Source organism: Pollicipes pollicipes, unplaced genomic scaffold (genome assembly GCF_011947565.3).
Source record: "Pollicipes pollicipes isolate AB1234 unplaced genomic scaffold, Ppol_2.1 Scaffold_7231;HRSCAF=8579_pilon_pilon_pilon, whole genome shotgun sequence".
Lineage (NCBI taxonomy): Eukaryota > Metazoa > Arthropoda > Thecostraca > Pollicipedomorpha > Pollicipedidae > Pollicipes > Pollicipes pollicipes.
This window is the reverse complement of record NW_023597034.1, coordinates 8838873-8865553: the sequence shown is the minus strand read 5'-3', so window position 1 is coordinate 8865553 and position 26681 is coordinate 8838873. Positions and strand designations below refer to the sequence as shown.

At 57.8% G+C, this 26681-nt stretch overlaps 1 protein-coding gene across 1 annotated transcript in view; it reads right to left on the bottom strand.

The window, feature by feature from the left end:
- Myo31DF (Unconventional myosin ID) overlaps positions 1 to 24600 on the bottom strand; it is a 41859-nt gene extending 17259 nt beyond the window's left edge. Inside the window, exons 1-2 of the mRNA XM_037234598.1 lie at positions 24461 to 24600; positions 490 to 596 (exon numbers count right to left, since the gene is read on the bottom strand). Of these exons, the coding sequence (XP_037090493.1) occupies positions 490 to 596; positions 24461 to 24549 (196 nt within the window). The 5' untranslated portion in view covers positions 24550 to 24600. The remainder of the gene's footprint in view (positions 1 to 489; positions 597 to 24460) is intronic.
- Positions 24601 to 26681: the final 2081 nt, after the last annotated feature.

The following is a 26681-nucleotide window of genomic DNA, read 5'->3' as shown; positions in this document are numbered from 1 at the left end:
ATTATGCCGCATATTTCGGCCGCTGCGTCGACTTACACGCCTCGCAGAAGCTCTAACTGATCTTTTTTCACCGACGTTGCGCGCGCACTCGAACGGAGCGCGCGCGGTGACGCGCCACGCGTCATTTGAGAAGCGCGTCGGCGCTGGGCGCGTCACGTCAGATTAAACTGTCTCCCGGGCCCGTTAGGATCTCGCGTGACTCCCCCATAGTTGGCTTATGCTATCACGCTCGTTCTCTGAAGCCTTTCCATGCATGCCGCGCATTGCCGTCGTCAAGTTCGTCTCGTTCACGATAACGTCTAGCTACCAAATCTGGCACATCTGGTGCTATCACGGCTCGGGACCTCTCGACAGTCACGATGCGACCCTCCGTGCGTCCCTCTCGACTATCTGGCGGCCATCACGCGAGTCTCAAGCTGCTTCCCACGACTCTCCTGTGGTCCGCCTCAATCGTGGTTCACGGAGACCTTGGCGCGGACGCAAGCTCACCTTTGTACTGGTTGACGACGTCCGAGCCGTAGATGTTCATGGTCCGGTATGGGTTGACGGAGACGCATACTTCTCCGATATACGTGTATATCTTTCCGGCGTTGAACCTGCAAGCAAAATACGTGCAGGGTAACGATGCAGTTTTTATGGACATTTTGACTACAAACGGGAGTGTTAAAGCAGCCGGTACAGGTCACTCGTCCAGAAAGCCATCCATCAGTGCGACCAGGCATGGCGTTCGTGAAATCAGCGGTTTATTCAGTGGCCGGCTCCGGTGTGAAACGGCAAGCCTCATACGTTCAACTATGCCACAAAAACACCGAGTCTGATGTCTGCTTTTCAATACCACATGACCTTTAGGTTCAGATTAAAGCCCAAATGACAAAGAGCACAGTGTCATCCAAACGCTGTTGTCCGATTTCGGATGTGTAAGCATAAGAAACTTCAACGTATAAACTAGCCTTGGTGGGAAAATCCTGCTCCCTCATGATATTTTGATTGCTATGGAGTTTCCTGTTATTCGACTTTGAATTTTATCTTAAAACATGACCTTGAGAGGTCTGCACTTTTCGACGAACACTTTTCGATGGACCGAAAAGGGTTTTTTTCGCTTGAAAATCCAAAATCAGCCGGCCACTTCAAGGGGTGATACGGAGTCTCCCCCCCCCCCATCTGACCTTTGCATTTGGCTTTGAAGATGACTCGACGTCGAACAAAACAGACATCAGGTTCGGTGCTCTCATACTGTAACTGAACAGCTAAGACGTGTTCATTGAAACCGAAGCTCGTCGACAACAAAATCGCTAACTTCAAACCATCCAAGCAGGTCTAGTCTACAGCTGTAAAAAGACGGAGAAACTCGCATGGCCAGTTCAGCGTGGGTCTAATTGGCCTCAGGACTTAGCCCTGGCGCATGGGAAGAAGAACTGGGTAGGGCGTCCGCGTGTCTCCAGGAGAGAGTGGGCCACGGCCAGCCCGCAGCCGCCTCGTGGTGAACACACGTGGGATAATATTGCCGGGATCCGGCCGCGAGATCCAGGGACCGAAGCACCGCTCCATCACGCTTGTCGGGATCCGGCGGCGAGGTCCAGGGACCGAAGTACCGCCCCATCAAGCTTGCCGGGATCCGGCGGCGAGGTCCAGGGACCGAAGCACCGCCCAATCACACGGTTCACACTGTCATAACCCCTGTTTGCGATATTCAATATCAAGGCACTTTAACCCGTTAATTCAAACAAAAAATATTTTGCTATAATAATCCCAACAACTAGATATAGACGCCAAAAACATCATCAGAAATTGTGCATCATGCGCACGATGTCTGAAAATAGCCTAGGTTTCTTGCCAAGCTAGTCTCTTCTAAAACAGGACAGCTGAAAGACTGGCATTTGAGACCAGCTTGATTAAAACGGCTGACGAGAGCTGGGGAGATCGCCACAATGCGTGTCAAATGTAAAGACGTATACCTCATGACATATACAAAGATTTTCAGGCCATACAATGGCTGTTATTCCGAAACCATATCTAGCTTTGTTATTTGCAGCCAAGTTACCAGAACTAAGATAAACTCATGCCTTAAAGAGCCAAAATATGGACAAAAAATGTCCGTAAGCCGCTGGCTTCTCGGCATAACCAGTTCTTGTGATGAAATTCATGGCTAATGTCGATCAATGTCACGCATTTCGAGAGCGTAATATTCCATTGGCCCTATATAAGTCGACAACCTTTCAGACAGGTCACGGGGATGACGGCCTGCTCGTGACGCGTGCCGTAAAATTATGCAGCGACAGTTGCTCGATTTCATTACTAGCGCAGTGACGTCAGTGCGGCCCGCGCCCAGCACAGCCGGACAATCAGGCAGAGGGCGGCACCGCATTCACATGCGGCGAACTGCCGACCGGTCCGCGCCAGACGGCGCCAAGGCGTAACGACGTTTTAAACAGCGGGCTCGGGCGCGGCGGCGGGAGCGGGACGATTTTCCAGTCGACAGATGGCGGGCGGGTCAGGGGTGAGGCCGCCGGCCGGCGCTCCGAGCTCCCGTCCGACCGGCGGGGTGCGTGGGAGGGCGGCACGCGCGCGGAGAGCGGGGGGAGTGGGAATCTGAGACAGGGCCGCCGAGATGGGGAGATGCGACACGGCGGAGCCGACAGCTTAGCCGAGAGGAGGACCGCTGAGGGTGGACGTCTTCGGCGCGCAAGTTGAAAGAAATGAGGCGCTGCCGCCGTTCTGCTCTCCGTGTCCTACATTAACCAGCCACACGTTCCATCAGGCCGAATCTTGGTCTGACGGAATTGATTGAGCTGTTAAACATGTCATTACAGTTCCGCGAATCTAATTTAAAAGATACTTATCAACGTCATTTTTGATTTGTATAGCCTGAATGCTAGGATAGGAGACCGGATTGCTTAAACAGATTACATATAAGAGCGACCTAAGCTTTTCTTTTGGTTTCCATAGGTGACACAGTCCTGCCTGATTCCGGCCGTTGCATATTCAATATGCCCGCGCCACGATGGTCACCAGTGTAAACACCTCGACGAGCATCCAACAAGTCGGTCAAATTAGCCCACGGAGTTCACAAACACCGATTCACCCAACCCATGCGTGGTGTTTATTGTTCACAGCACTGCCAATGTTTGCAGCCGATGTCCACCTCGTGCATAAAAACAATGCGCTGCACTTAAACACATCCGATAAGATGCGCCTGCAATAGCACAGCTGTCACGCGGTGGAAAACCGTGACAAAAGCGACGCGTGAAGGTCGCCCTCTCCAGGCCCTGATGTGTACGGGCAGAAGGCCGCCCTCTCCAGGCCCTGTGTGTACGGGCAGAAGGTCGCCCTCTCCAGGCCCTGATGTGTACGGGCAGAAGGCCGCCCTCTCCAGGCCCTGATGTGTACGGGCAGACCCGGCAGCGTCAGCGGTGCCATTCAGTTTATGAGCCTGGCAATATACGTTTTTGTCGTCAAGCTGCCAATTTGCTTCTAAGACAACTCGGACGCTCTTCACGCGTCATGTCAGGTGAATCGGTGTATTCACAAGCGCATTGTGTTTGTGTGATATAAAAGCGACATTTCCTCCTCGTAATTCAGTCCTTCTTTCCAAATCGATAAACTGGTGCGAGCAAATTGTTACAAGATCAACTCAATTCCACACATGACGTGTAACAAGTCAAATGATGTACAACGAGGGGTTCGTAATACTAGAAGCCAAATTATGTGTGAAAGCTCATCATCACAAATACATAAATAATTATCACTAAACCAAGGCACCAGTACAGGCACATACCGCCCACATTCCACAGCCGGTGCTCCAACAGGAGGCGAAGACCATTACCTGTGTCAACTGGGCCTCGCTACATTCATCAAACCCTGCTGGTCGGACTCAATCATACTTTGCGAGCCGAAATGTAGGTGAGCGGGTGGGATTCGGTAAAGCATATGGCCGATTATAACATGCACGGCACGCGGCGAAAGCCTACCAGCCGCCTCCAGCCGGGCGCGACAGAGCGCAGCTGGCGGTCGCCGCTGGATCACTGATCGGGGGCAGGCTGCTGGTACGACGCCGCTGGATCACTGATCGCGGGCAGGCTGCTGGTACGACGCCGCTGGATCACTGATCGGGGGCACACTGCTGGTCGGGCGCCGCGCACGCGCTTCCGTTGGATCACTGATCGGGGGCACGTTGCTGGTGGGACGCCGCGGACGCGCTTCCGCTGGATCACTGATCGGGGGCACGCTGCTGGTGGGACGCCGCGGACGCGCTTCCGTTGGATCACTGATCGGGGGCACGCTGCTGGCTGGGACGCTGCGGACGCGCCTGGGCCCGCTACTGTAATAGGCGGGGCAGCGGAAGGAGGCGTTGCCGCCAAATGCAGGAGAAATGCTGCGGGAAGCCGGACACGAACCTGTGTGGCTTTCAAGTAAACTCGTAAAGCAGGCCTTCTGCCATTTCAGCTGCAGCCACCCTGACCCTCTCAGGGCGCCGAAGTCAACGACAGGTGACCGCCTTCAGATGTTCATCACACCCGCATCCCACCGCAAGTGAGCCGCGCTGGCTCCGGCACTGGTCCTGGCGCTGGCTCAGTCACGCCGCAGACACACGCCGGCTCTCAGGATGCAGCTGCACCAGCGCAACACAAACAGCATTCTCGGCTTTTGGGGTGCGGCTGCACCTACACACCTAGCTGCACGGGCCATAATCCCGGAATCGAACAGACTTCGGAATGTCGTGACGGGAGCTGAATAGAATGGACACTGAGCTGGAAGGCCGCGCTTCAGTAACTGCTCTCAACCATGCCAACATGAAACGGACAGGCGCTCGAGAAAGCTTGGGCGCCACCGACCGTCGCAGATCAATCTGGCGCCAACAATTAGCACCCGGTTAACACGCAATGCTCCGCCTCAGCATCCTAAAAAGATTCCGCCTCAGCGCAAGACGATGGGAGTGTCTGCCTTGTGCCAGTGTCACGCCGGACTGCGGCTAGTTACCACAGTGTCGCCACGCCAGAGGAGTGTCTGCAGCGTGCCAGTGTCACGCCGGACCGCGGCTAGTTGGCACAGTGTCGCCGCACAAGAGGAGTGTCTGCAGCGTGCCAGTGTCGCGCCGGACCGCGACTAGTTGGCCCAGTGTCGCCAGGCGCGGGCCGGAACTGCTCCAGCAGTCCCGCGGCCCCAATCGCCGTGTAAAATCGCCTCGTTACCGCCGGCCGGCCTCGTTCGGCTGACAGAGTATTGATTTGCCCGTCGGCCGCGTCACACGCCAGTCCGTCAGGTCTGTGACAGGAGCAGCGCTGGCCGACCACCGGCAGGCCTGGCCACAGACAGACTCCGAAGCCGGCACCGGGTCACCTAGACGCCCGCAAGCCTGGAGGCTGATCTGAAGCCCCAGGGCGTGGCCGGCGCCTGGACGGAAGGGCGGACCGTCGGTCGGCAAGGCGCGAGACAGGCGGAAAACCGGCAACGATTTCACGTGACGCGTGACGGCGCTGTGGGTGACGGGGTCACGGGCTCGTGAGTCACGGCCGCTGACGGCTGGGTTGTGTTCTCGAAATGGACCCGGACTCGCCTGGCTACTATTACTGGCTAGCGTTGCCCGGCACGTCGCCCGGTGAGCGAGTTTTCAGTGTCTGTAGCTGCAGCCTATGGCGGCAGGAACCCAACGATAGTGCCCTTGTATCGCTGCCGTTTTGTGCAAATGTTAAGCACATCACATGAACGTATGCACACGAATGTAGCCGGATGGAAAACACGAGCGTCATCCGATGGAAAACACGAGCGTCATCCAACGGAAAACATGAATGCACTTAACGCACGATATCAAATTACTTTCTGTAGACGAAGTCTGAGGCGGTACGAATATTTCCGAAATCGGAAATGACATCTGGTAGACAACCCCTTCAGAAACAGCACGAACTCGCCAGAGGAAGTGCTGACGCGGGTCGTGGCTGGGACGTCATTGACAGTACTCGCCACGCCACATGTGAGCCTCTGGCTGACCTTTGTCGGGCGCCCGCGGGCACCGCAGCAGTCGGCCGAGCGGCGGGCCGACATCTGAGTCATGATCTGGGCCGAGGGGTGCGAGGTCACACCCACGGACGTGCCATCGGTGCCACCGGGCCGGGCCGAGGCCGACAAAGGAGCACGACTGGATGCCAGGCCCACCTCCGCTGTCTGATAACGCACTACAGTGGCAGAGCGAAGCTGGCTTGTCAATGTATCCAAGCGGATGCTGTGCGGGGCCAACTGGTCAGATGCTGTCTGCACATTGCAGACATCTCTGCCACTACCGGTGTCTGGAACTAACAAACATCGGGTGATATACAGCACATAAGATGGAATGAAACATATCCAGCAAAGTTCAGTCGCGACACCCACCGCCCCCGAGCGCTCCCGCAGCGTACCGTGTTCAAGAATAACACTCTTTGTTAAAATGTGGGCACTAAGGGCTAGTCCGGTTCTCTGGTTCAAGGCGAGTTCAGTGGTGTCAGTTTGGCCAGGTTCATATATGTTTAGGGGGGCTTAAACTTCGGCACTTTTAAGCTATTTTGGCTGTGAGTGGGCCGGCACGACGTCATAAAAAGACAAATATTGACTACCATACTAGGAGCAAAGCCCTTAGCACTCTCTTACCATGCTGCTTCCACATTTTTATTGACCATCACAACCAGCTGGTGGGTTACTTGAGCAATCACTTCAGCAAAGGGAAACAAGAGTAAGGGGAGGGGTCCAGCAATGCTTAGAAACGACAAACTTTAAACTATGCCGACATGGGCATCACACGAATGCTCGCGACGGCATTGGCCCGATGGTCGTCTGCCTCTGGTGGTCGGTGGTCGTCTGCCTCTGTGGTACATGTTACTGCGATGTGAGCTGATTCGATCGCGAACACCATCTGCTCCTACTTTGCTTCCTTCTTTCTGTCCTTTCGACCTTTCTATCCGTTGTTCGATCTTGACCACGAGAACAGAAGCCGTCAAACCATATGAAATGAAATTATGAGCGCCAAACAGGCCTTCATCTTACATCCTTGTCCCCCTCCCAAATTGCTATCAACACACATGGTATGTCGTTACGCATCGAGTTGTGTTCGGTGCACCCTTCTTACTACCGGTTGGCTTCCACCCCTAACAAAAGTCATTGTAAGTGTTCCCTGTCACCGGCTACAATGCCCGCGAAGATCTTAATTATTGACGCCTCTCTCTCTCTCTCTCTCTCTCTCTCTCTCTCTCCTCTCTCTCATCTCTCTCTATTCTCTCACTCTTCTCGCTCTCTCTTCGCTCTCTCTCTCTCTCTCTCGCTCTCCTCTCATCCTCTGCATCTCTCCTCGTCTCTATGCGCTCTCTCTCCTCTCTCCTCTCACTCCTCTCTCTCTCTCTCTCTTCTGTAACGTTTGCACACCGCTCAAATGTGCATGATACAACGGATAGCCGCTGTTGGTTTAGCCACACGGCCAGTATCGATCTGAATAAGTTGAAATACCAGCCAAGAGAATTCATCGGCCAGATACAACAATTCTCGCTGCGTTTGACAAATGGTGTGGCATCTTCATAATCATTCGCCATGGGCATAGACGACAGCGTCCAAGCCATTGCTACTCTTATCACTGTCGCTGACGTCATCAAGAACCAGGCGGAATCCGACCGCCTCGGGCCCCATATGTTGATGCGCCGTAGCTAACACTGCTCTGCCCGCGGGCTTGTCAACCATACGGTAGTGTAGCAGGCCCTGGTAACGTGCGGTAGTGTAGCAGGTCCTGGTACCGTGCGGTAGTGTAGCAGGTCCTGGTACCGTGCGGTAGTGTAGCAGGTCCTGGTACCGTGCGGTAGTGTAGCAGGTCCTGGTACCGTGCGGTAGTGTAACATGTCCTGGTACCGTGCGGTAGTGTAGCAGGCCCTGGTACCGTGCGGTAGTGTAGCAGGCCCTGGTACCGTGCGGTGGTGTAGCAGGTCCTGGTACCGTGCGGTGGTGTAGCAGATCCTGGTACAGCTTCAGGTCACTCATGGGGTCATCGGCGGCCACGGGTGCAGACGGCCCCGCGGCCCCACCCCCGCTGACGCCCCGCTGGCCCGAGGCTGCACGAGAACCTGTGCACCACCAGACGGCTAACACGCCTGGAGTCGGAGCAGCGCTGGCAGCCGTGTGTCGGCACGTGGCCTGTTTGAGGCCTGAGACGGTCATGTTCCGTCCGGTATCGGGTGGCGTCACCGATAGTGAGAAGCCAGTCATGGCTTCGACACTGTTGTCTACGTCAGTGGCGAATAATCTTGAAAATGCTGCGCTGTTTGTCCACTAGGACACAAAAATGTCAGATACGACAGACTACTCCTGTAGACTGGTATTCCAGCCTCTCCAGATCGATGCCAACCGGCGGCTATGTAATCCAGTCAATCAATGGCAAGCTAACGACAGTCAGTTTGATATTCCTTTTGAGCGGGGTACAAAATCTTCAAATGCTGTCGCAGAGAGAGGTGCGTCAATAATTGAGCTCTCCGCGTGCCTCGCAGACGGCGACAAGGATCAGTTGCAGTGGCTGCTGCAGGAGGCGGAAGCCCACCGGTAGAAGGTCGGCGCCTTTTATATGCGTGCATCAGAAGCACACCGACGCGTAACGACGTACAATCTGTGTTCATAACAATTCTTGGATCGAGCTACGTGAATGTTTGTTCGGCACATATAGTCTTAATTCATTAGCCCGATATTTTCTTGCCTCTTGGTCGTAGTTAGAGGATAGAAAAGTCGAAATGACGTCAGAATGAGTTAGAGTGGTTGAATTGTTCACATCTCATTTATATGTGCGCCATTAAGTCACTTCCATTGCGACGCGTTGTTTGACAGCCATATCGTCTCAGTTTTTATGATATTGCTATTTTCTAAGCACTGCTGCCTCTCCGAAAAATTCCTCTTTGGTTAAGTAACACATCTGCTCGATGTTATAAAAAAGTACGTAGATTAAACGGTACTATTAGCCTTATTCCTCAGAGAAAACCCAGGAGAATGGAGGTATATCTGCTGGTTCTTCTCCGAGGAATGAGACTAATACTACTGTCTTATCTACGTGAATAATGTTCATCGCTGATGCACCGAACAACTTATATAATCAGCACGGTAAGAGAGCACATAGAACTTCGTTTCAGGCGCCCAGGCTGATTTACTGTCCATTTGCTGGCCTCCTACAAGCGAAAACGGCTTAAAAGTACCAAACTTTTAGCTCTTCGCGCATTCCTAAACATACGTGAATTTGGACAAGAACAGTACTTCTCAGCTCATCTTGAGCATGAAACCAGCCTAGCTCCGAGCAGCCATGATTTTCGGAAATGTTACTCTGGGACACCCTAACGCACAGACTCACAGACTTGTGCGATTTTCTGAAATATCGCCGTAAAACAACACGGAGGTACAATACCCCATCTTTTATAACAGGGTCTGTGACGCAGACATTCTAAAACTTTTAAAACAACAAACAAAAGCCAAATCTGAAATGCTTATAAGCATGAAACAAAGACCAGACAAAGTTACGGTTGTCTATGAGTTAATACAACCTCTGCAGTTTGTTGTGCAATGTGCTTGGTAGTTTATCAGGTCCTCAAGGTCGTGGCGTTCCCAAACACAAGGTCCTACATCAGCTGGAGTTCAAAACACAAGGTCCTACATCAGCTGGAGTTCAAAACACAAGGTCCTACATCAGCTGGAGTTCAAACAAGCATCTGTTCTACCCAAGCACTTTTTCTAGAATTAAGCAGTCACGTGATAGATACTTGAGGGCGACCAGTAACAGTCCACTCTGCAAGTGGTCGCGTTGCCGTAGCTGACCCAGCACATTGTGCCCTAACTGAGCACAAACAGGAGCGGGCCAGCAGGACAACATACCACTCATCTCTGCACATCCACACAGAAAAAAACAACCTCACCAAAAGAATGTAATTGGTTCATCCCTTGACCCCAATAGCCCTCTCGTGGCTCACGCGGAAGGGCGCCCTAGCGGGTGCAGCACCGGTGCCGCGGCAGCCGAACCGCGCGGACCACAAGGAAACAAAGAAGCCCGTGCATCTTCGCCTCGCCGCCGACCAGTCCGTATACGGCGCGGCCTAGGGCAGGGAGCGGGGAGGGGAGCGACTGTCACGTACCGGAGAGCCGCTCCGGGCCGGCCGACTGACGCCGCTGCAGCCGTCAGCACGACGGAGGGCTGACAGGCGCCCGCCGACTGACGCCGCTGCAGCCGTCAGCACGAGGGAGGGCTGACAGGCGCCGGCTGGGTGGCGCCGCTGCAGCCGTCAGCACGAGGGGGGCTGACAGGCGCCGGCTGGGTGGCGCCGCTGCAGCCGTCAGCACGAGGGAGGGCTGACAGGCGCCGGCTGGTGGCGCCGCTGCAGCAGCCGTCAGCACGAGGGAGGGCTGACAGGCGCCGGCTGGTGGCGCCGCTGCAACAGCCGTCAGCACGAGGGAGGGCTGACAGGCGCCGGCTGGGTGGCGCCGCTGCAGCCGTCAGCACGAGGGAGGGCTGACAGGCGCCGGCTGGGTGGCGCCGCTGCAGCCGTCAGCACGAGGGAGGGCTGACAGGCGCCGGCTGGGTGGCGCCGCTGCAGCCGTCAGCACGAGGGAGGGCTGACAGGCGCCGGCTGGGTGGCGCCGCTGCAGCCGTCAGCACGAGGGAGGGCTGACAGGCGCCGGCCGGGTGACGCCGCTGCAGCCGTCAGCACGAGGGAGGGCTGACAGGCGCCCGCCGACTGACGCCGCTGCAGCCGTCAGCACGAGGGAGGGCTGACAGGCGCCGGCTGGGTGACGCCGCTGCAGCCGTCAGCACGACGGAGCGCCGACTGGCGCCGACCTCTAGGTCATGCCTGATGAGCAGCGGCGTCTGAGCCGCAGGCCGAGAGCCGGCCGTCCTCCCGCAGCAGCAGAACGGAGCTGCGAACGGCGAGAGTTTCCACCGGCCTGTACCGCGCTCCAAGGGCTCAGCCCAGCTCCCCGACACGCACCCGCATGCGACCGCCGCGCCCTCGTGTGTCGACCGTCGCGACCGGACAGCTGCTGGTATCGTTCCCCAGACAACGTCGCCACGGCGACACCGCCTACTTTCGTATGCGCGGATGGCGGGCGAGCGGCGCTACGGCTGCGCGCGTTCACCTTCACTTTTGGCGGGAGTGGCGGTGGCGGTTGGCGGCGGGTGGTGGGCGGCGGTGCCGTCGCCCGCCGCCTGCGGGCTACACCCGCTGTCCGGGCTCCATGACACCTGATCGCGCGCTGCCTACTCCGCATGGTGAGGTTGGGTCGACCTGGCCCCGCTGTACCCCGCAGCACGGCGCCACCGCGCCCGCCCGCGCAAACAGGGCAGGCGCGACGAGCAAGCGAACGCGGTGGCCCAGCATCGCCACCAGGCCGGCGCCGGTCAAGGGTCAGCCGAGACAAACTGCCTGTTAGAAACGCGGGGCACCGAAGGCCACGCCGGCAAAACGGCGCCGTCGGATGCTCTGATGCACGCCAGGCCTGTCGCGTGCGGCAGCACGCCAGCAGTGGTCATGACAGCAGCGCTCGGCCGGCGATTACTTTGCACGGGCATCCGGCTAGGAGGTGAGATGTGTTGTGGAAAGCGTCCCAAGGTGTATTCAGCAGAGTCGCGGCAAGAGATGAGGACAGCCGGACCAATCACGCCCGCCGCTGCGGCTGTCCCAGCGATGACGTCACTGCGCGACCACGTCCGCGCGCCGGCCATGACGTCAGACTGGCAGCTGGCGCAGGCCGGTCCTGACGTCAGACTGGCAGCTGGCGCAGGCCGGCCATGACGTCAGACTGGCAGCTGGCGCAGGCCGGTCCTGACGTCAGACCGACCGCCGGCCGCAGCGCGGTGACAGCTCCGTCCCGAGCCGTGCGTGGGTGCGGGCGCCGACCGCTGGCCGCAGTCCCCGGCCGCAGCAGCGGCGTAGCCTCACGCATCAGCCAGCGGCGCCTGCGGCGCGATGGCACCGCACCGCCGAGAGCCCAGTGAAAGGCGCGCCGCCGAGCGCCGCCGCCACGTGAGGTACGTGCGGTGCGCCCCACCGGCGCACGTGCGGACGGCGGGCCGCCTCCTGACGCAAGACCGAGCTGGCGGCGCGGTGCGTCGCGCACCGGCGGCCGGCTGGCCGGACCGAGGTAGAGGAGGCGCGCCGACGGCCGGCCAGACACAGATGAAACCCTCCGGCGGCGCAGATTTACACAGCGCGGGTTACCGCCCTAAAGCTTCCTTCAGGGACTACCTGTGACCGGCCTGCAAGGAAGATTCCTCGCGACAGCCAGAAGCAGTGTCGAGAAAAACGTTTTTATTTCTTTGACTTACTCGATGAGGGTTTCGGCAAAATTGCTTCATGCACACAGGCGATTTGGCGAACGGACTGCACAAAACAGAGTTATACGTCAAAGCCCGGGCAGCGCATAGCTCGAGGCTCCGTAAAAGGAAACCAGTGGCCTGTGCCCCGGACATACTTGGAGTCGATGAGTCACGCGGGCACCGGCGGCTATTCGCCGGCGCTGGAGCACCCTCAGAGCCATCTGCCACCATTCAGCCGATTGAAGGCACCACGTCTGGCCACAGCCAGCTGTCCGTCTGAGCTGGGGTCAGCAACGAGCGCCGGTCTGACGCGGCGACAAAGCTGCCCATTGCACCTGCATCTAACCGTTCCAGGGATATTGTGGGAAAATGCACCCATGTGAATCACACCTTTGACACTAATCATAACGCTGCATGGACGGCTGGCTGGTATCTATTTAACGGCCGTCAGTTCGGACTGAGAATTAGCGCTGGCTTAACAGCCCGACGCAGCGAGGCGATTTAAAGCCGGGGTGGAGCCTTCACCCACACCGGGCGTCTCTTGCAGCCAACGGAGGGCGCATACCAGACACGACCAGCACGTGCGGGCAAGCAGCCCTGCCCTGCACTTTATGGCCCCAATCGGCGCGCTTCGTAGGCAAAAACGAGGCTCCTCACATTCCTCCAGCCGCGCCCGACTCGCACGAGGGCGCTGGTGAAAGGCACCGACGCCGACAGAAGCGGCTGAAAGAGCCAGTTGAGCAGGTGAGGAGACGAACGCGGCAGGGCACGCGGCTGACGCCTGACCGGAGAGGGCGCCACGTACCACACAACGCCGGCGTACTCCAGACTCACGAGGCAATTGGTGACTAACACCCCCCCCCCCCCCCCGACGACAGTGGCTGACGTCAGCTGACAGTTTGGGGAAGCGGCGCCCGCCAGGCGGTCAACGTGCTGGATGATGGCGAGGAGGGGGGGGGGGGGGGGGGAGGGGGCGGAAGCGGTCGGCAGTCCAGAGTCGGTCTGGAAACCACAAACGAGCTGATAGAGCTGGCGGTGTTGATTCGCTCAGAGAGTGTCAAAGTAAGTGACAGGAGAGACGCATTCTATTCAGTTAGGGGCTTCAGCCCACCCAGCCCCGAAACTTAAAGAGAAAATTGGACCAAATCCGGGGAGCAGCCTATTTCATAATGAATTATGGGGTAGGTTTCATATTTTTACAGTTAAACCCGCCCCCTCACCAACTCAATTTGCGCCACTACACTCCTGGTGGATGGCCGTACAGAGCATCTTTGCAAGACGTGGTAAGGTATGCACAATCATATGAAAGTTGATACGGACTTAAAAACGTTAAAACCAAGCTTGGCTAGTTCCTTTCAAACGAGATGGTGCAGAAAACTCGCGGACAAAAACAGTTTCACTAGGGGTTGTCACAACATTTTCAACGATGCCCAACTGCAAGGCTCTGCACGGTGCATTTCGATACCGCATAGTACTAAACGGGCACTCGTTGTTTTGCTACAGGTGCTTACTCGCCTCAGGAACCGCAGGACGCAAGATCAGCGATGACGTCACACGATCCAGACCGAACCAGAGGTGCTCGTGAACACACACAAGCCGCCAGGAGCGCGGCGATAGGCTTTTCTCCGGTCATGCGGCCACCCCAGCCCTCGCGATATTCGACTCACTGGGATTTGCGCCCTAGTTCGACCGGCCGGGGGGAGGGGGAGGGGGGGGGGCAGGATGTCGCCACCGATAACGTTCTCACACTCCGGACCAGGCTGAAGTTGCCTCCGCAAGGTTGAGGAAATATAGTCCGCGCTGAAACACGGAACATCGTCGGGAGCGAGGCTGTCTGTTCAGCGATGCACGCGAGTTATGCTTCAAACATAATTCCAACCGAAAAGGGATGAAGAACGACCACCAATTATCAGGGCACGAGATACCAGGGCGTCCCGGACAACCGAGAAGACATCCGCTGGTCAGGGGCCGCAGACACGTCCGCCAAATAGACTATCGTGGCAGGCCTGCATTCCCCGCCGTTGAAAAGCTGCTTCCACCCGGCCGTGTCTCCTCTGCAGCCTCCCCCAGCAGACAAACGGCCGAGCCAGAGCCGCAGCTTCCGTCGCCACACAATCTGTCGTCGTCAGGGGCGACGTCCTCGCCTCCTCCGGAGAGGCCGCCAGTGCGTCACGAACGCCGCCCGGGCGCCTCGGACTCTGGCCGGATGGCGGCAGCCTCGCCTCCTCCGGAGAGGCCACCAGTGCGTCACGAACGCCGCGCGGGCGCCTCGGACTCTGAATGGGTGGCGGCAGCCTCGCCTCCTCCGGAGGGGCCACCAGTGCGTCACGCACGCCGTTTGGGGCGCCTCGGACTCTGACTGGGTGGCGGCAGCCTCGCCTCCTCCGGAGAGGCCACCGGTGCGTCACGAACGCCGCGCGGGCGCCTCGGACTCTGACTGGGTGACGGCCAAGTACGACGTCAGCCGCGGCCAACGCCGGCCCACCAGGGTCACAGCGATGACTCAGGCCTTGCCCCGGCTGGCGCGCCCACCTCTACGCAGCGCGCGGCGCTCTCAACCCTGCAACATTGCACGCAGGGGCAGTGACGTCAGGCGCCGGCCGGCCGGGCGGTGACGTCACCGATCGGGCCGGCCGGACGGAGCGGACCGGAAGGGGCGCAGTCCAGCGCAGTTGGACGGCCTCGTCGCTGTACAGCGCTGCGGCGGAGAGCGCTGCAGCCGCTGCGGCGACGCCGGCCGGCATGGGGCGCCAGAGGTTGTGGAAAACCAGCTTTGTGGCGCTGGTGCTTACATGTCGGTGTGTTCTCGGCATTTTGGAGCCGATTGGCTGCAGGCACAGGCAAGACGCCTCGGTCCGGCCCGACAGTCACGCTCAGTTTTATTCTCAGACCCTCCCAAGCTTGCACGCGAGCTTCCTTCGCCTGCAATCATCCACACTCCAACACACCGTAATCATACCTATCATTGTACCACTGCAATGCAACGCCATCTCATGCATTATGCCACGGTTATAGCTTTCATAATGCCGTGAGTCACAGGGGGCGATCCTAATAATAACAACGAGTGAGACACGCCACTGAAAATCGCCAAACTCAGCGCTGTTCGTGGAGCCGTAGTCAGCCCTGCCGGTGTCAGAGCTGAGGCCTGCCAGCGCCCCTCAGTCTGCCGACCCCACCAGCGGACAGCCGCGTCGCGCACCCCGGCCGCTCCGCGCCAGCCGACCAGCCCGCTGAGCCGCCGTCCGCAAAAACACGTGGTCGGCGGTGGCCGCGGCCGACGTCATTTTCACTAGTCACGTGATCCGCGGCGGGAGGACGCCACGTCGGACCGACAGATGCGACGGGACCAGACGGACGAGGCGGGACCAGGCGGACGAGGCGAGACCAGGCGGACGAGGCGGGACCAGGCGGAGGAGACGGGTCGAGACGGGACGAGGCGGAATGAGACGGGACGAGGCGGGACGAGGCGGGACCAGGCGGACGAGGTGGGACGAGGCGGAGGAGACGGGACGAGGCGGGACGAGGCCGAATGAGACGGGGCGAGGCGAGATGGGGTGGGACGAGACGAGATGAGGTGGGACGAGACGAGACGGGACGGGGCGGGACGATACAGGATGAGTCGAGAGAGACAGAGAGTCGGGAGATGAACGGCCCCACGTCCGGACCGGACGACTGGTGGTCGGTGGCGTTCGGCCGCTCGCCCGCAGGCCGTTTATTATGCAGCGCTGCATTCCCGGCCGGCATACCGGCCGCCGGCGACGTCAACGAGGCCCTCGACGCGCCCCTGGCCATGCCGGCCACTGGCGCCTCCCGGCCGGCGCCGTCGGCTGCAGCGCTGTAGCTGGGACGCCCGGTTGACGGTGAGCACGCCGCCTCGCCCATGGTCGGCGCTGCCCGTGCTTATTGGGCCTGGTTATCAGCGTCAGCTTAGGTGTGCTTAGCTCGACGTCGGCAGGAAAGTTCTCCCTCAGGCTGTACAATCAGCGAAAATGGCACGGCCGTTCTGCATGTGTGCAGCTGAGGCAGCAAATCGCATTTCTGACCCCAGGCTCTCCACAGTCCAGAGTCGGACGGGATCTTGAGTTGCTAGCGGCAGTTCAATGCTTCTCGCTATAAAGTTATCCAATGCATATTGGATAAATGGGAGCTCAGAATTTGCCCAGCTACAGTATTTATCCAGGCGCGTGACTCTCCAAATGCACAGTCCAGTCAGAACGCATGTTATGCGAAACATGGAATTCAGTAAGATCGCAACACAATCAACACAAGATTCACTGATAGGACAAGATCCACGAATGCAATGGCATGACTACGTTATGCTCTGGCTCTGGCAGGGAGTGAAGCGGAAAGACGCTATATGCAGGGAGTGAAGCGGAAAGACGCTATGTGCAGGGGGTGAAGCGGAAATACGCTATGTCCAGGGAGTGAGGCGGAAAGACGCTATGTGCAGGGAGTGAAGCGGAAAGACGCCAAGTGCAGGGAGTGAAGCGGAAAGACGCTATGTCCAGGGAGTGAAGCGGAAGGACGCTATGTGCAGGGAGTGAAGCGGAAGGACGATATGTGCAGGGAGTGAAGCGGAAGGACGATATGTGCAGGGAGTGAAGCGGAAGGACACCATGTGCAGGAGGTGAAGCGGAAGGACGCTATGTGCAGGAGGTGAAGCTGAAGGACGCTATGTGCAGGGAGTGAAGCGGAAGGACGCTATGTGCAGGGAGTGAAGCGGAAGGACGCTATGTGCAGGGAGTCAAGCGGAAAGACACCATGTGCAGGGAGTGAAGCGGAAAGACACTATGTCCAGGGAGTGAAGCGGAAGGACGCTATGTCCAGGGAGTGAAGCGGAAAGACGCTATGTGCAGAGAGTGAAGCGGAAAGACGCCATGTGCAGGGGGTGAAGCGGAAAGACGTTATGCGCAGGGAGTGAAGCGGAAAGACGCTATGTGCAGGGAGTGAAGCGGAAGGACGCTATGTGCAGGGAGTCAAGCGGAAAGACGCCATGTGCAGGGAGTGAAGCGGAAAGACACTATGTCCAGGGAGTGAAGCGGAAAGACACTGTGTTCTATCGGCAGCCATCGTGTCACCGTTTCCTCAGTGGCTTTCGAACCTTCTCTCAGCTCGCCCCGTTCCAGGAAGTGTCAAGAAGCATGTTACCAGCGAGCTGCCCCCAAGAGGTTGGGTCACAGGCACTCCCATCGCGAGATGAAGCTGCTTCTGCCGTGGAGGTCAAGACAATGGGCCCACTTTCTCCGTCGTACCCTGGACTATTAACATAACCGTCATCGCGGTAATGATCCTGGAATGCTCTCGTCCAGCCATTGTCGACCGCCCCAGTCAGGGGATGTGGCCCGTGCAGTTGCAGCTGGGAGTGTGCTCTGCTGGGGGATCACAATAGAATGAACCCCCCCCCCCCCCCCACCTCCGCCGCGCTGAGGAGAGATGTCAGCGCCGGCCAGTGGGCGCTCCGGTGCGGCCAGCCACGCATGGTTTCCGTTCCTTTACCTCTTGATTTGAGAAAGCGACAAGGACGACAGATAGGTAGGTGCAAGCACGGCACAAGTTCAGCTCCGTACTATCGAAACATAGACCTAGCAGGGCGGGGCAGCATCTCAGCGCGTTGGAAGCCCGTACCGCTGGGCGTCAGGAAAACACAATGAGGGGAAAACATCAATGTTTGCATGTGTTTGCTGGCTCAGTGAGGAAAAAGGGCTGCGCTCGATGGAGCCTTTGCGACGTTAGCTCAATATAAGACGCAGTTTTTCTGCTGATGCCCCAGGAGTCAACAATACACATCTGGCTGCAGCAGTCTCACCGCGCCTGTCAAAAATGATCCGCGGGGACCTCCCACCCGACTCCCAGTGCTGGCGCACGGCACCACCTAACCCCCCCCCCTCCCCATCCCCTCCACCGGCTGGCCTCGGACCCACGCGACGCCTCGGGGCGCCGCAGCCGGCGGCGCTACGTCTGTGAGACGCCGCGGGCAATCGGCGCTCCCGACCCGCCACCGCGGCCGGGGTCACCCTGTCACCGCCCGACCAGGCTGCTGGCGCTCTGTGGCGTAGTGTAATTCCTTCGCGTGCAGTGCGTGATTGGACTGTGATGAGTGGGTGTCCGATGATAGCAGCATATCAGAGTTTCATGTGGGACAGTGATGAGGCAGGGGGCGCAACTCATTGCTGGGCAACGGTGCACCAGGGCCCACATTTTTTTTTCAGCTTCGAGTCAGCTCGTCATAACACAAAAATGTCAGCTTGTCAATGCAGTGCCCTCAAAAACTTATAAAAAAACAGCAAAAAAACAAGATGACAGCGAGGATATTGACTTGCTCACTCTCTGGTAAGCGCACGCGCCCAGCGCGATCAGCAGTGCCGATGTGACCATTGGGCTTCTGGTGAAGCCAAAGTCCACGCGAAGGCCCAGGCAGGTGACGCTATACGGGCCGAATTTCAGCCGGACGGTGGACGACCACTGCCGACCCGTCTGAAGACCGCTGGCGACTGCCAAGGTCAGACGAGGGGTCAGGCGGGTCGCTGGGCCGTGCGGAACAATGCTCTGGGCCGTGGGACTGTCCACCGACCTGTCGACCCGTCAGCAGCAAACGAGCGCGCCGAAGGGTTCCGCACAGGACGCCAGGCAAGTGCACGCAACGTCACACACGCAATCACCGCATCAGCCAGCTATAAACAAAGGTAGGCCCTGCTTCCGCACAACACGCCGGAAGCGTGTCAGTTTGCCGCGGCCGTTCCTCATGAGTGGCGCGCGCAGGCGGCGGTGCGCACGGCTCCGTAAAATCTCAGCTTGTCAATCGAGTTGAAGAATGCTAGCGAGCGGGCTCGCCTCACTCGGCAACCCGGAAAACCCGTCCGCCAGCCTGAACCAGGCAGAGCCGAGCCGGCAGATCCAATGTCGCCGGCGCGCCGACAAGTTCACGGCCTCGAGAGCGGCCAGCCACTGAAGCCGCCGCCGGCGTCACTAAGGCGCCGCCTGCACGTCGTCGCCGCCACCGTCAGCGTCGCCGGCGCGGCGTGCAGCGGCGCCCCGCCTGCAGCCGCGACCGACGGCGCACAGGGCCGGCCGACGGCACTCGTGTGCCGGCAGCGCCGGGCAGCTGCCGGACGCGCTGCGATGCGTCTGTCAGCGGGGCGATCCATCAGGAGGGCGGCGCGGGCCGGTGCGGTCGCCGACAGAGCCGGCTCCGGGCCGCGGGCCGCCCAGCTCAAGGTCGCGCAGCACCCGGAGCCGAGCTTCGGACTCAGGCGGGCGCCGCGACCGGGGCTCACGCGACCCGCACAGGTGCCGAGTACCGACAGCGGACACAACTCCGCGCTGCGTCCTGCCGCTGCTGCCGACTGGCGCGCCCGGCCGTGGCATGACCCGGCAGTTCAAGGTCATCCCGGACGGCATTCCGGTGCGGCGCGGGGATGCGCAGTCAGCCTGGGAGAGTGCGGAACTGCGGCCGGCCGAGCCAGGCGCCGGGACGGCAGCATCACCACGGACGACCGGTATGGGGTGCAGACTGACCAGCGGCCTTCATTGGTGGCCGGCATACACGGCGTTGTGGACAGCGACCGGTCATGCATGCAAGGGCCAGCATGGGAAAGATGAGAGCTGAACATGCGCACCATTTATCTTGAAGTTGTTAAAATACCGTTACATGTTATCAAATTTACCATTGGTTTGCACGGACAGTGCGCGCAAAAATACCCTGTGAAAGCGCAGTCCTCACCTAGCATACTCCTGCATAGCTGCAGTCGCTATTGCAGTGTTTCGCACCCACCGCCTTGACTAGGGGCGTCGTCGGGGGGAGGGGGGTGATGCCGGCGGTGCATTGTGGGTGGCCTCCGTCTGGGACGACACGGACGCAGCCGGACGTGGGCTGTCGCGGTGCGTTTGTTTGCCCGTCATTTGACCTGACAGGCCCGGCAGATCGGCCGCGACACAAGGCTGCTGACGGCGAAGGGTCGCCCCACCGTGACGGGGTCACCGGATCACGCGTCACGACCGCCGTGTCATGAAGGCCGCGCGCGCCGCCGTCTTGCATTCCCCGTGACGTACGTCCACATAGCTCAGCAACGTACCCACGTTTAGATTCATGTCCGTATGGGTCCTAAACGCGGTCAGCATCACATTATTAATGCATCGTCTCCAAATCTTTAAAAATGACCACCTGTTCAGCATGATGTTAGGTACATGCATCTTCGGCGACCTGACCTATAAAGGTCACTACAGAGCCTTCAAGCCATTAGAGGTAACATATGCGGTCACGCGTAGCTCTCTCGACATCGGATGCAAGACTGAGAACGGACACGTACTCAACGTGAAGTCACCTGTACACATCCATCATAACCTGACTTGCAAAGGTCATCGTATAGCCTGCAGCCATACGGGAACATAAGTCAAGAAAGATGCGGCCACAGACTACTTCGCCAAGACGGTGCCAATGCCAAAGGTGAAAGCGATTTATATACAACATAATCTTGAGATCAAAAGATAAAAAGTACGTAGTTTAGGCTGTGTGACAATAAGTATGCTGATGATATCTTATGCATTGGTGCGGTGGTAAAAAAAGATATGTCTGATGGCGTATTTAACCCCAATGACCTCCACATATTTTATCACATTTATGCATCATGTTACAGTTCTTACACTGATCTGAATATCTCAATACCACAAGACCGTTGAAATATGTCATTGTAATACGTCAGAGCACGAGCTAGGTGATTCCAATTTTCGAGCAATCATACGCTCGTATTACCCCACTGTCTGATGCATGTCACCAAATCGTGATGGTGGCTGAATGACGCAACAATGGCTCCAGCCTAACTGACTGGAGCCTGTACAGTGACAAAGTAGGTCAGGTTGCAAAAATTGCATTGTTCTGTCAGAATGGTTACCACGAAGTCGTGTTGAGATCTTAGTGCCAATTCATCATTGACCGAGTAATGCGTGCCCGAGTTTTTAATTTCTAAATGCCTTGAGGCCATAAAGCAGCCATTAAATGTCAAGTTAATACAACTGCATATAGCTGACGTGCTTCCAGTACGTAGACTTTTTCGAATTCATAATCAATACATTGTTAATAGAGTTGTGCACGAGGGCATGTTTCCCCCCCCCCCCATGAGCCTGGAGGTGGAACAGTGACTTCTGAAAGGTCGGTTACTCAAACTGCATACGCCTGACCTAATGGTGGACATGTGGCCGTCTGCACCTCTGAATTGGAGGAGGTATGCGTGGCCGCATTTCCCGCTCACACGGATAAGTCAGAGCACGAATACATTGCTAGCCACACAGACATCCATGTCGCGCCCCACAGAGATCGCGGCAGAGCGAGGCGATGATCGCGGCGATGTAAGGGTCACGGTGGCGATGTGAGGGTCACGGTGGCGATGTGAAGGTCACGGTGGCGTTGCAAGGGTTACAGTGGCGATGTGAGGGTCACGGTGGCGATGTGAAGGTCACGGTGGCGTTGTGAAGGTCACGGTGGCGTTGCAAGGGTTACAGTGGCGGAGTGAGGGTCACGGTGGCAATGTGAAGATCACGGTGGCATTGCAAGGGCTGCAGTGGCGATGTGAGGGTCAAGTGGCGATGTGAGGGTCACGGTGGCGTTGTGAAGGTCACGGTGGCGTTGCAAGGGTTACAGTGGCGATGTGAGAGCCACGGTGGCGATGTGAAGGTCACGGTGGCATTGCAAGGGCTACAGTGGCGATGTGAGGGTCAAGTGGCGATGTGAGGGTCACGGTGGCGACGTGAAGGGCACGGTGGCGTTGTGAATGTCAGTGGCGTTGCGAGGGTTACAGTGGCGATGTGAAGGTCACGGTGGCAATGTGAGGGTCACGGTGGCGATGTGAAGGCCACAGTGGCAATGCGAGTGTCACGGTAGCGATGTGAGGGTCACGATGGCGCCGAGACAGCCACCCTTACAACGCGACGCTACCGAGCACCCCGGCACTCACCAAAACGCAATGATCAAAACGCATTTCAAAGAACAAAACACATTTCGCCCCAAAAGCGGGTGTATGTTGCGCAGCTGATCGGGAGTGCCGCTATACCTTACGGCCAATCTGTCACGAAACTCGTGATCAATCGGCGGAAACACATGATCTCAAGGGAAGTCCTGGCCACCAAGGCTGTTTGGGCGTCTCCACGCAGATTCGCCTTTACATTGGATTTACACAATGGAGAAATTCATCCTCATCGAGGAGCTGAATACAACAGAAGAGCGCCAGTTAAACAAGCCTCAAATTTTTCCCTTGAAAACGCACATGGCCTGCATTTAAGCTTTGGTGCTTTCATCTGTTGGAGGGAGCGCGCCAACTGCTCGGCCCAGCGCTCCGGGCCACGCCCTCCCTCACCGGGCCAGTCATGTCGCCGTCTCGCCACGATACGGTGGCGCCAGCCGCTGGGGAGCGCGTGGCAGCGCGAGCCTGACGCGCCGGCGCCGTGTCGCAAGCGTCATGTTCCCCTGCAGCCGCGCCGTGTCAATTCGCGTTTCGGTGTAGCGATACGCTGACTTCGAGAGCACGCGGCGCGGTGGCGGTCGAACAACAGGGCCTGCTACGGTCCGTTGGGGAGCACACAAACGTCAATGCAGTTGGTTGGTTTTGAGACCATGGTGCAGTGGGCGTTGCGCATGGTTGAAGCTATGGACGCGAGAACCGGGCGGGAAAAGGGAGGGGCAAGAGGCAAGAGGGCTAAGCCTCCCATATTCCGGACAGTCAAGATTGGTCTGATGGATGTGGAATGGAAAAAAGTAACTGAAAATGGCACGCTGCCCTAAGCTGTACGGATCTCGGATAGCCCAGGTTCAAGTAAACTTTCTGTCCCACCAGGACTATTTCTTTAAGCGCAGTTATTACAAGGCTCTTCTGCATGCCTCTCAGTTCGCACTCAGCTCGTAACCACAGCTGAAATGCCAACCGGACGCGCCAAGGCACTCCCGTGAGCTCCGTTCAACTCCCGGCTCCGTTCAAGCTCCGTTCAGCGGAGCTTCGATCGAGGTTCGCTTCACCACTGCTCCGACGGACGACCGGCGGGTGGTCCGACTCCCAGACTGTAGCTCGCCCGTCGCTGGCCCCGGCCGCCACGGTCGGCAGATCACATGCGCCGGGCCGCCGTTGCGTCAGGGCCGCTCGCCGTCTCCGGGCGGCGAGCGGCGCGGGAAAAAACGGCGCGAGCCGCACCGGGGAGTGTTCCAATGTCAACACGGCGAGTGCTTGCCCGGGCCGGTACACGCACCGAAGGGAGGCCGCTATCGCGGGACTTGCCACCCGCGATAGCGGCCGCCGAGCCTGATAAAAACCGAGCGCACCCCAGGTGCCGCCTGATTTTGGCCGCCCCGCCTGTACGCAATGGCAGATCCAGGGGGGGGGGGGGCATGGAGCCAGCCCCATTTTGAACCGCAGAGACAAAGTCCTCATTTGGGGCCCATATTACCTTAAGTCGCACCAAACTTCAGGAGCACCACAAACGGACCCAAATCTTCGAGCTCAGCACAGAATAAATGGAAGTTTACCTTCAGAAATAAAGTGGAATAAATCCGGCGGAAGATGTTTTTTCCAATTGAAACATAAGAATCTGAAAACAAAGAGGCTACAATCCGGGGACTCCTTTGTGATCGGGGCACCAAGTTCCAGGGAGCACCACAATGAAGCACGGCCCCTCCCTTGACGAAATCCTGGACCCCTGCGTGTGAGAGGAAGACAGGGACACGCAACGGACCACGGAGGCGCGGAGGAAGGGGTTCAGGGATGAGCAGAGTTGGAGCAATGGACAGAGAAGAGGAGTCAAGGATCGAGCGAAGAGAGGACCAATGATAACGTGCGAGAGAAAGCGAGAGTAGCCCAATACAAATGAAGTTAGACCCAATAACCAGAACATAATGAAGGGCCAGACAAAATGAAGTAGCAGGAAGGAATGTAAAGACCATCGGGAAGACGTGGACAGCCCCCGCCAATGATCGCCAACTGGAAGTCCAGCGTTTCACCCGAAAGTTTCATCCTTCATCGAGACATCACGGCCGACCATGCCGTATCCGCGACGCAGACACGGACATAAGACTGCCGGCCCGCCGTTTGTTGTCGGCGCCGCCCTCGGAGCGCGGCTGCGTGGGCGACTGCAGCGCCAGCGGCCCTCCAGGCCAGTAGCACCAGCCGGGCGTGGCCACGTCTCACTCACCGCACTTGCAGGTTCTCCATGAAGCTGTCGATGTTGATCTGGTCTAGTAGAACAAAGTCGCCGATACCGGCCTCGTCGTGGTGCGCCATGGCGACGGCTCACGGGTCACTGTTCGCCGCCGCACCAACGCCACCCGGCCGCCGCACCCGACTGCCGCCCGTTTGAAACCGGCCGGCGCGCGGCGCCCGGCGAGCAGAGCCGGCGCCGCCTCTCGAGAGTCCGCAGAAACACGTCCGCGCGCCAGCTCACCTGCTGACGAGACGCGCGGCAAACGCCGGCCCGCGCCAGGATCTAGTAGGGGCGGAGACGAGTCGACGAATGGGTCGTGGCTCGTTCAACAGGGGATCCAGTTTGGGTGGAGGGGGCACCGGACCATTCCCCCGAGATGACCGAATTCGGTCAAAAACGGCACATTTCTAGACTGGAAATGAAACCTAAGCAGCTTCCACTGCTACAAGTTTGTTTTAGAACACTCTCGAGGTGGACAGTAGGGGAACCCGAAGAGTTCTTAAAATGAAGGCAACTTTGGGATTTTGCACCCAAGCCGGGGTCTCACCAACGCGGCGTTCCGGATCACCATTGAGCTCGGTTACTTGGCAAGTGGGATTCGATAAGATTACCAGATTTGACACTAATCGCGATGATAGATCACGTGTATGTATACAGAAGGCTCTAGCATAGCAAGGAAATGCAATGAAGACAGGCGATTTGTTCTCATTCCAGAAAGCCCCAGCAGAAGCCCTACGCCTGTTATCCTGCGGGCTACATTTACGTAAGGTCAATGTAAAGTCCTTCGCTATCGCTCCGAAAAACGAGGGAAACGTTTATGACGATTTTTTGTATTTTGAAAGTGTGATGTAATGTGCAAGCTACCATACTCTGGTAGCACAGACAAAACATAACTGCAACTAGGAGGTGCAGATAATGGAGTAGTTGACGCGTCTGCGTTGACCACTGCACCTCTGGGAAACCAGAGGCACGGGGTGCAATGTCAGGCGGTGCCCGCCCTACCTGCCAGCGTGAGAAGCAGGCGACTTCCCCTGCTTTCAAAACCAAAGTTGCGCCCCTGGCAGAAACTTTTCGTTGTATGCTCAGCACTTGTGCGTGATGTTTAGCCTACATTCATCAATATGTAAGCTTCGGTCTTCCCCAAGGTGCAACGAAGTGTGCTGCACAGCTTTGCGCTTGATATGCTCCTCGCAAAGCAGATTACCTACCATTAACGAAGGCTTCTTACCGGCTCTGGCGGCAGATGACTTTTAGATTTAGGTGAATTGGAGTCCACTGGTTTCCCATTTATGGCACTGTTTTGGCAAGACCCTGTGACTAAATTTTCCACCGTCTTTTCATCCATCAAAGATCGACAAAGTCGATGGAAGTGCCTCTCGCGGATAAACTGCTCGAAATAAAGCATGCGAAGAGAAACGACACATTTTGGTTGCGCTGTGTTTTTGTCGCAGTATACCCCAGGGACCAACAGAGCCTGTCAGCGCTCGGAGCCTACTTTGACCACGTCACGTGACTGTAGTGACCACGTACGTGGACACCGGAAATGAATGCCGAGAGCCGGATCCTGAGGCCTGCGTCCAAGGTCCTTAGGAGTCCTAAGGGTTTCACCTTAGGAGTCCTAAGGGTTTCATAAGCTAGCAGGAAGATCGAACTTGTTTTAAAGACGGAATTTTTGTAGTTGTCTGCCACTATAACTGAGGTTTCCAACGATTTGGGCTCCAAACTGAAGACGGCCAAGGTAATCACGGCGAAGGGGGAGGGGGGGGGGGGGGGGTCAAGGCTCTCCGGAGATATAACGCCACACCCATTTAGATTCTGACCGCGAATTTGAAGGTCTGATCGCCGCGTATCATGGGCGTGATTGTGAGCTCGTTCGTACCCAGGCACTTGAACACCAGCGAAGACAGATCGTAAAACGTTCGCGTCAATTTGATAGCAGCTTTACCGTTGGTTCGTGTCTCGTCCCAGCTGTCGTTGCCGTGCCCCTGCACCTGAGCAGCCGTCATGACCCACAGCGTTGGCAGAAGCTTGACCCGTGCCCTGCACCTGAGCGGCCGTCATGACCCACAGCGTTGGCAGCGGCTCGGCCCGTGCGCTGCACCTGAGTAGCCGTCATGACCCACAGCGTTGGCAGCGGCTCGGCCCGTGCTCTGCACCTGGGCAGCCGTCATAGGCCACAGCGTTGGCACCCGGCTTGGCCCGTGTCCTGCAC